The sequence below is a fragment of the Primulina huaijiensis genome, chromosome 9 (assembly GCF_012295235.1).
Source record: "Primulina huaijiensis isolate GDHJ02 chromosome 9, ASM1229523v2, whole genome shotgun sequence".
NCBI lineage: Eukaryota > Viridiplantae > Streptophyta > Magnoliopsida > Lamiales > Gesneriaceae > Primulina > Primulina huaijiensis.
In genome coordinates this window covers 22,968,821-22,978,908 of record NC_133314.1, presented here as the reverse complement: position 1 = coordinate 22,978,908, position 10,088 = coordinate 22,968,821, and the positions used below count along the sequence as shown (strand labels likewise).

The window sequence follows — 10,088 nt, the reverse complement described above, 5'->3', positions numbered from 1 at the left end:
TTCTTACCTTTGTCCTTTTTCTTGCTTAATATTTATAAGTTGGTGGGTCTACGCAGTGCTCTCTCTTGATCATCATTACTATAATAATAANTATAAAGCAGATGATTTCGTGTTATTGGAATTGTGACTAAAAGGTCTATTGTAATAATTGTGGTTTAAATTATTGTGGTTGTAACCTTATCTATTATTTTTACGTGTCAGTTTTTTTATTAGTAGTACTGTATATAGTGGATGGACTATTTTCATTTCTTGTCTATTTAAGAAGTGGATGTTCTTTGTGCTCCACACGCAGAAAAAACTTCTATTCTCTCTAAATAATATTTTGAGCAATCTCTTCAGAGTTCTTCAGTTCAATTTCATCTCTCAGCTTTCAGAATAATGTAAGTTTATGTCTTATAAATTTCATTACATATATGATCCACATTTTGATTATATCATGCATTCCGCATATTATCTTTTAAAACTAAAAAAAAAGATTAAATTAACAAAAAATCGAATTGAATTTCTTCAAAATCAATTAAAAGATCCAGATATCAATCCTGTTTATAAACAGTGGTTCACTAATCCAAGTTTAAAAAAATCAAAGCTTGTCTTAAAGGCTTTTGAGAAGCAAAGTTCACAATTTGCATATATCGACGGATGCATATATTGTAAAAGCCCGTTAATTCTACATTGGGGATTAAATGATTCTATTAGTCGATCATTATATGTGCCATTTTGATCCCTCATGCAAAAACTGAATAGACTTGGATTACTTAACATGCTTAACAACAGAACGAGAAATATGGGAATCTAGACAGACTTAAGATCTAAGAAGTGTTTGCCAGCAGAGGATTCATCGAGTTTAGTGGATGAATCTCTATACCGTGCAGATTCCCAGTATTGTTGGCATCGAAACCACTTGTCGCTAAAGTATAAAAAGAAGCATGTACGTGTTGGGCCGCCGGATTTAGGAGGCAAATCGGACGTTCTCTAACCACTTTCAGGTGGTGACTGTTGAAGAGAAATATTGTTCATCTCCAGCCACTTATATTTAGACCATCTATTAACCGAACCACAACGTGATCTGATTTTGACACGAAATTCGCAAATTTTGTTTCACGTGATTTCCTTCCGTTTCTGGCTGATTGTTGGTCGAAAAAAGTAATGCAGTGGTCGGCCGAGGCAAGGCGATAGTGGGTCATGGTCGGAGTCTGGTATGGTTGGGGAGGAGCTGGTGACGAATTTCGCGTTTAGGGTTTAGGGTTTGGTGATATGATTTGATGATTTTTGGTTGAATTTAAGGTCTTGTTTGATTGTTCAATTTTGAATCAAATTTTGAAATTCAGGATTTTGATATTTTGTCAAATTTTGACTTCCGCAATTTTGATTTGTGAAATTAAATTCGACCATTTCAAATTTAATTGCATGAAATAAAATTAATATATTATTTATTATTTTATCGTTTTTGTTCATATTTATGTATGAATAATTATGAGGTGTAAATATTTTATTTCTTGCATATTCAGTCTCTTTATTTTTTATTTGACTCAATTAAATTAAAGTAAATTAAATTTTCTTGTGAAATTTTTTAAGTTAAATCAATATCATGTATCTCAATTTGGTTAAATTTAAATTACATACTAATAAAATGATTTTTGATATTTGTAGATATTGTTAAAACTCAAATAAATCGTGTTTCAATTTATGCGAAAAATAGTCGGCCCAAAGTAAGATTATTGTTTCAATTTATGCGAAAAATGATCGGCCCAAAGAAATGTCATTTTCTGGTCAAATCTTAACAATATATATGTACTAAATATGCGATAAATTTTATATTTATCCATGCATACAATTGTCGTTCCAAAAAAAATCATATTTTTGGTCGGATTTATTATCATTATTTAATAACCATGATATTTAATTGTACCACTACCAAATGTTGAAAAAACAAATTATTTTCTAAATAAAAAAATGTCTAAACTTTGCTAAAATGCAAAAGTTTGATTTATTGAAATTTTTTATGGTCATATGAGATGATTATTATTATTTTTTATTTTATTTTTTGAAAATAGACGGTGATGATGATGAATTATTATTATCTATTCTATTTTATTAAATTTGGTGACATGATAGAAACCGTTAATAATATCAAAATATGTATATTTATTTTTGTCCTTCTATTATGGACAAATTCACCAAAAAAAATTTCTATCAAAATTACAATATAATCCATCACTATTTTTTATAATTATATTTTGATTCTTATTTAAATATAAATCAAATGAATTATACAAAATATTGTATAATCGTAATTATTATTATTGTGAGTAATTTTGCTCGGCGGTTTTAATATTTCCGGGGTCCTAAATTCCCAAATTAAAACCTGAACCTCCCTTCTCTCCTGTTATGCAAGCTCCGAACATGCGTGCATTTCGATTCCTCAACCCCTACAAAAATCTCCACACTATAACATTCTTGAACTATAGCCATCGTATCTACTGCAAATCCCATAATCCCCGCAAAATCCATTCCACTCCCCACCGCAAGTCTCCCGATGAATCTGCAGCTGCCCGCTGGTCCGCGTTCCCTGATCCACCGCCGCCTGTTGACGCAGCATCAACGAGAAAATCCACCGTGCAAACTGTTTACGACCCTACCAGCGGCCGTGTAACCACTACACGAGAAGTGAGTGACGGCAAAGAAGCTGATTCTGATGGAGGACCTATCTACAATGCATCCAGTATAGAACAGGGGAGTAGAATATACGGTGATGTTATAGGGAGTAGTAGTGTTAGAGGCAGCATCAAGAAGAAGGGAAAGAGTAGAAGTGTCTATGTTTGTGTTGACTGTGGATATTCCGATGGTCAGTGGTGGGGCACGTGCAAGCAGTGCGAAAAAGTGGGTACAATGAAGCGATTCACCACAGAGGATGTGGAGAGGAAACTGAGTGGGACGGAAGTGTCTGAAAAGATGGTGAGAACCTTGTTGCCGAAGGAGCTGGGTGCTCCAATCCCTATTAAGCTCACAGATGTGTATAGTCGGATTAATGTCTTGGATTGGCGTATACCTTTGTAAGTAGGAAAATACTTGCATCTAAAAGGATTGATATTAGATTCTATATAGTATTGCCTGCAGTTTCACTTGTAGTTTGTTTTCTCCATCAAAACACCACAAGTACATTGATTTACGTGATATTGTTTATCCTAACTATTCAGGCCAGGACCATTTGGAGCTGAAGTGGGGAGGGTTCTTGGGGGAGGTCTGGTTCCAGGTATTTCTGTTTTTTTCTTTCCTTTTAAGGTGTTCTCTCAAGGTAAACTTGAAGCATCAAATAGTTTGAGAGCGACTAGTTAGTCAACAACATTTTTAAGTCAATATTAAGTAGCAGCACGACCTTGGCCTTTAAAGAAATTCTCCGCAGTTCCAAAACAGCTTCCAGATTGAGAGCGGCGATATTGCATTTAAACTTATACATGTTTTAGAGCTAGAAATTATGGGCTTCTTTCTCCAACAGATGTAAAAAAGATATTGTAGCTATTTATCCATCCTGCATTGCATCATATAAATCCTCCTTGAGTGCAAAAACTAAGCTTAGATGGTTTCAAGGCCTGAGGAATAGTTGAGAACCCACACGAAAGTTATAGCACATAAATCGGTCACTGTCATGCTTATTTCTCAGTTCACATTCTACCACTAACTTGTAGTATCTGTTCCAACCCTGTCTCTGCTCCTATGATTTGTTCATTTCTGGTACATTTTAAAATCTTTTAGCATTTTGGCGTACAGGTTCTCTAGTGTTAGTGGGTGGTGATCCTGGTGTTGGTAAAAGCACACTACTGTTGCAGGTACTTCTTTTGTGTAAATGATGTGCAATACAATTTCAATATATTTCTTTAATGTTTAATAGATAATAATCGACTGCAACATCTATGCTTGATTGCTTCTTTGGTATCTGATGTGACATCACATTTTACTCTGTGAATGTAAGATTGCAGATTTAATTGCACTAGGAAATGGTACCGATGATCCAGCTAGAGTTATTTATGTATCTGGTGAAGAGGTATTTTTTTAATTACTTTATGCTTGATGTCAGTTCTCGTATGGTTTTATTGTTTATAAACATTGGATAACCTTGCATGCTGCGAACATATTTTTCCATTTTGTTGAAATATTCTTCCTAATGTATGTTTTATCGAATGTCAGTCCCATTCGATCCTAGCCTGGTGTTTTCTTTGTCCTTGACACATGATGAAGCTAAACATCGGGATTCAAGTATGATTTGGAATTTTTTTTAGATGTGTTGATATGTCTTTCTATGACAGAGTGTTGAGCAAATTGGAACCAGAGCTGACCGTTTGAGCATTGGGACTGGAGAAATTTTTCTGCATTCAAGTACTGATATTGAGGTTTGCATCATTAAAGTGCTATGCATCATGCCTAACAATTTAGTTTACAGATGTATAAAACCACTCTTTTCTTTTGCCTTGACTAATACTCTTTTTACGTTGTGGAGTTAAAAGTAGGTCCTAGGATTACTTGACACAAGATTTTTGGTATAGTCGAGCACGAAGGGAGAATTTTGAGAGTTTTGAACTGTCAAAATGCTAAAAGTTAATGAATAGTTAGATAAATGATCTAACCGTTGGATGTTTGAAAATCTACATGTTTTGGAAAGCATTTTTGTGTGTGTGTGTGTGTGTGGGGGGGGGGGGGGTTTAAACAGTAAGTTGTATGCGTTGTTCTTATAAAACATGACAGGGAATGCTTTGGGTTTGCTGTGTATAAATAGCTATCATTGAGAAAACAATCTTAGGAGACATCATTCATCATCTCACCGTGTCTAATAGCTCATAAGTTTTTTGCCATTTGACAGGATATTTTAGAGCAGGCTCAACGTCTTTCCCCAAAGGCAATAATAATTGATTCTATTCAGACAGTCTATCTGAGTGGAGTGACCGGAAATGCTGGAGGTGACACGCAGGTATTGAACCTTCTGAGTCTTTCATTCACCCCAAGATTTTCGTGAAGAAACACTGTGAATTGAATTTTGTGGAATAATTATAAAATAGTCTTTTGTGTTGTGTGTGGTTTCTTCAAAATAAGAATGTTGTAACACTAAGCTGGCAATCGGCAGGTAAAAGAATGCACGTCTGCGTTACTTCGTTTTGCTAAGAGGACAAACATACCAATACTTTTGGTTAGTAAGAGTTCAAATAATGGTATTTTTGCTAAATATGTAGATAGTAAGTCATTGAAACACGACCTTGGCTGATATTGTGGCTATGCTTTGTGCTTATTGCAGATTGGACATGTGACGAAAACTGGAGATATAGCTGGACCTCGTGTATTGGAGCACATTGTGGATGTTGTTTTATATATGGAAGTTGGTACCTTGTTGAGTTTCTTTCTTGAAGCAATTAGATTTTTTCTTCTTGTTTTGTGCTTGATGTTTGCTTATTTAGTTATACCATATGGACTATCAGATGTTTCTTGTATCAATATTTTTAAAATTATTTCAAATTTGTTTTTCCGTACTTGCAAACATATAGATGATCTGTAAGATGATTTATTATAAGAAATGGTAATGATGATATACAACTTTTATTGTAGTAAAATTGAAAAATGAAATGACACATCTTGATTTGTAAACCTAGTAATTTTGCCCTTGTCACCAAATAAATTATCGCTGTGATGATGGAATGATTTTAATGGCAATAAGTGATGTTTTGTTGGCTCATTGATTTGGGCATTCTTCTAGAGAAAAAGCTAATAGATTTTGGAGCTTTTGTGGAAGTACTACAGAATATTAAGTTTCTCTGGCGCAGACGTTACTGTTTTGTGAATAAGCAGCGATAATGCTTGTAAATAATCATTTTGTTTCTCTGATCACCGTCCACCTTTCTTAAACTCGATGGTTCACAGCAAATGTAAAACATTTCCCCTCTACCTGCCCTTCCATTTGTTACCTTTTCATTATTATATATGGTGTGAAACAAATTATTTATCATTGAAGCTGTATTGTCCTATGTTGTCAGGGGGAAAAACTTTCATCGCATCGAATGCTTCGATCAGTAAAGAATCGATTTGGCTCCACGGATGAGGTACTTCATCAGTTAATTGTATACCATTATGCTTAATTTTTATTCGCCTATCTTTTTTAATCTCTACTATAGATCTTTATGTGAATACGATAATAGATTCTGTCTTATTCACAGTGAGACCAAAAAGATTCATCTGTGAAAGTATCACCTGAATATTCATTCAAAATTTCTTTTAACACATTGTTGATTGTTCGCATATTGACATTATTGTCTCGGATCATCCTTATTTTTTTAATCAAAAATTTGCTTTGTTCATTAGGATTCTCTTGAATTTTTGCTGAAGGAGTGATGGTCGATTCTTGCATCAGTTTGGGTTTATGCACCCGCACCCAGGCCATATTTTTCACTGTTTATTCACATATATGTATGATATATGGATAAGAATTTACCTTAAGATAAATGTGCACAAAAATAAGAAAATCTAATAGATGTTGAATCTGGAATGTTCACCTGTGAATTTAAATGTATCAAGAAATTATCTTGTGTAATTGGGTGTGTGATGCTGCCAAGTGACCTTGTGTAATTGGGTGTGTGATGCTGCCAAGTGATCAAGGCACATCTATACAATCCTGACAAATGAGTGGTAATTTTCTTGCAGCTTGGAGTTTTTAAAATGTCACAGGCTGGGTTGCAAGGTGTTTCAAATCCAAGTGAGATGTACTTAAGTGAGCAGCACTCTGTTTCAGATTATTTGGCTGGATTGGCTGTCACTGTAATAGTGGATGGATCTCGTGCATTTCTCATTGAAGTTCAGGTACCGTACAACTTGTGTTTATTATCAAGCCTATTTTTGGCATGGTGATTTAGATTGTTTTTTCCTGGAAAGTTTTAGTTCTTCACTATCCGCTCCTTCTTTGCCTTGAAATTTTGGTATTGCTTTACGACTTATGGATAGCTAATTTGTTGCTTGGTGATCATGAGGGTTCATGTTCATCTGAAGTAGGACAGCAGAACATGAGATTGTAGAATGCATATGGTTTTTCTGAAATGTTATTGATCATTATATTTACTTGTTATATCTCTGTAGGCATTATGTGTGGCTAGCTCATCATTCGTGAGACATGTAAACGGTGTTCAAGCTAGCAAAGCTGACATGATTATCTCCGTAAGTGGTTTTCTCTTTTGGTTTATTCACTTAGTGCTTCCAGTGGAGGTGGAGCTTTATCTTGTGATTCGTGATTCCTTGTTATCTAGAGGATGATATTCATAAACAAAATATTTCTTCGTTTAATTCAGCTAAACATCATCTGCTACTGACCAGCTATGCTTTGGGCTCCGGTTGTGGTCCTCTCTTCATATAAAACATCAAATTACCTTTTAAAATACTGTCAAACATGTTATTAAGTTGAAAATGCGACATCTTCTCTTACCACTTCCGGAAGATGCTAGCTGTTTTTCTACTCAAATTAATTGGAATGTTCTAACTTTTGGATTTGATAATGTTATTCGTCTTTTATGGAGAATTGGCTTTAATCGCTGACATAGATTGAGTTGAAATTATTTGATTATATATTATTTTTTTGATTTTCTTTTACTTGGCGACGGAAGTAAAACATTCCGCATATGGTTGCCTTTTGTAGCAAAATTTGAGCTTTGATTTCGTGAGCATTGCTTAGCTAGCCTCGTTTTCTGAAACAGTATTTTAATGATCCCACCTACATTTGCTGGTGCAGGTCATCATAAAGCAAGCTGGTCTGAAGCTACAGGAGAATGTAATGATTGTTACTTGCATAATTTGATTATTTACATCTCTTCTTCTGACATAGCTCAGTCCTAACTCGCATTTAAATACTCTTTCTTCATTCTGTTTTCCTAATTTTTAATGATGCACAATATTTGAGTAAATATAACTAAAACGCAAAGCAAGAAAAAAATTTACTTGATTGTGTTGGTGATTTATTTTTATTCGCTCATGCAACCGGAAACAATAGTATAAGAGAATGAATAGCAAAACATCGACTCATATTTATATTTGTAGGAAAAGTAGGAACTATTGCTATTAAGATTCTAATGATACACATAAATTGTGACCTACTTGTTGGTTTACTTGCTCATAATTATTTGGGTTTGTTTTACATATTTAATTTTGAAAAGATTCACCTTGAATCATGGTTTAATTACTGGCAGCACAACTATGTTATGTTATATAGTTTTCGTCTCTTTGTGTTTGCAGGGAATATTTGTTAACGTTGTTAGTGGAATGAACTTGACAGAGACAGCCGGGGATCTTGCAATAGCGGCTGCAATTTGCAGTAGGCATGGAATTTATAACTATTGATTTCAATATTTTTCCTATTTGTCGTGATTGCTGGGCAAACAAGTTATACTGACAAATATGTGTTTTTTGCATTTATGTAATTCTCAAACGAAATAATATGGACATTCTTGAATATTGGTCATGTTGTCATGAAATATGGACAATATTCCTGATATTTGTACTATGGGTGCTAGAATTAACCGTTTCTAGCAGTATGGTTTTCAGAAAAAGTTTTAATAGCTAAATCATTTGCATGAATGTAAATGCCTCAGTTTTTGTTTCATTTAACTAGACTGATTACCTTGTCCTGTAGTTTCTTGGAATTCCCTATTCCTAATGGCATAGCATTCATTGGGGAAGTCGGTCTTGCTGGCGAGCTGCGCCAGGTACGTGAATTTCTTCATTACATTTAAAATTTAGAAACATAGTCACAAGTGATTTTCATGTAAACACTTCATCTGCAGAGTTGGACTGGAAATTGTTGGATTGTTTTGCTAAAATAAGGGACACCATAAACAATATTGATATTTCTTTAATTTTTTAGGTCCCACAACTGGAAAAAAGGGTCATCACCTTAGCGAAGTTGGGATATAAGAAGTGTGTTATCCCGAAATTTGCCGAGAAATCTCTCTCGGGCACTCAGCTTCAGGATATGGAGCTATTGGGGTGTGACAATTTGAAAGAGATGATCAACACCGTGTTCCGAAGTAGCTCGCCTTGATTATTGACTGCCAAATATGTAGTTGTTCGTTAAACATCAACATCGCCTTGATTATTGACTGCCTAATATGTAGTTGTGTAAATTGTAATATCAGCCAGTATTTTGTTCAACACCAACAGGCTTAGTTTGGTTAACTATTTTGTTCATTCCCTTCAGTAAGGCATGCTAAGAAATGTGAGTAAGCTTGTAATGTACTTCAACATAGTGTGGATGCCGACCAAGGTGCCATGTAAACTTTTTAATTTTTATTAATATCGTTGTTTTAATATTCTAACAATAATGTCATTAAATTAATTCACACTATTTATTGTTATTTCTATTTTTATTTTTTAATATTATTATTCACTATATAATTATTCTAATTGATTTATTTATAAATAATTGTATTTTTAAAAAATTAAAATTTCATATATTTTATGAATAATTTAAAATATAATTTAAGAAATTTTTATTAAAAAATGAACCCTGACCGCGCAAATGACTCCTTTATTCAATTTTATCCATGAATGAACCATTTCAAATTTGCGTTGGGCAATGAAAATATATCTAGTTCGTTGTTACGATCTATTTATATATGAAAACAATGAAAAATACATTCCATCTTGGAATGCATCTTTCATGATAAAGAAGTACGGTATCATATTTCTAATATTAAGACTTTTTGAGTGTGTAAGTTTGATTTTCATTTTCGTTATTTTATTGGGTTTCTGTATATATGCAACAAGCAAACATCATGTCATGGAGAAAGTAAAATCAATCTTTAAAGAAAGTCATCTTTTTGTTATGAAAAACGTAATTGTTGCAAGAAACCGAATCAAATATAAAAAAATAACAAACAAATACAAAATCAATTATATATATAAAACTAACGTTTGGGAGATTTTCTATGATTCTTTTACGTCACTGATGTTTGAATTCAAGAGTTTAGATATTTGAAAAATCCACAAGTGGTTAATGAGAATGAACTTTTTGGCAATTTACTTTTTTATTCATGTTTTATTGATCTCTTAGATTTCTTATTTGCTTA

At 33.6% G+C, this 10,088-nt stretch overlaps 1 protein-coding gene across 1 annotated transcript; it reads left to right on the top strand.

Annotated features, from left to right (window-relative positions):
* Positions 1 to 2,328: 2,328 nt before the first annotated feature.
* On the top strand, positions 2,329 to 9,303 carry LOC140984556 (uncharacterized). The gene is made up of 15 exons (XM_073452066.1): positions 2,329 to 3,053; positions 3,198 to 3,253; positions 3,769 to 3,827; positions 3,971 to 4,042; positions 4,305 to 4,388; positions 4,856 to 4,963; positions 5,117 to 5,179; positions 5,285 to 5,365; positions 6,018 to 6,083; positions 6,682 to 6,837; positions 7,111 to 7,188; positions 7,757 to 7,795; positions 8,257 to 8,339; positions 8,654 to 8,726; positions 8,885 to 9,303. The coding sequence occupies exons 1-15, from the start codon at positions 2,389 to 2,391 to the stop codon at positions 9,059 to 9,061; spliced, it is 1,860 nt and encodes a 619-aa protein (XP_073308167.1). The 5' UTR covers positions 2,329 to 2,388; the 3' UTR covers positions 9,062 to 9,303.
* The last annotated feature ends 785 nt before the right edge of the window (positions 9,304 to 10,088 follow it).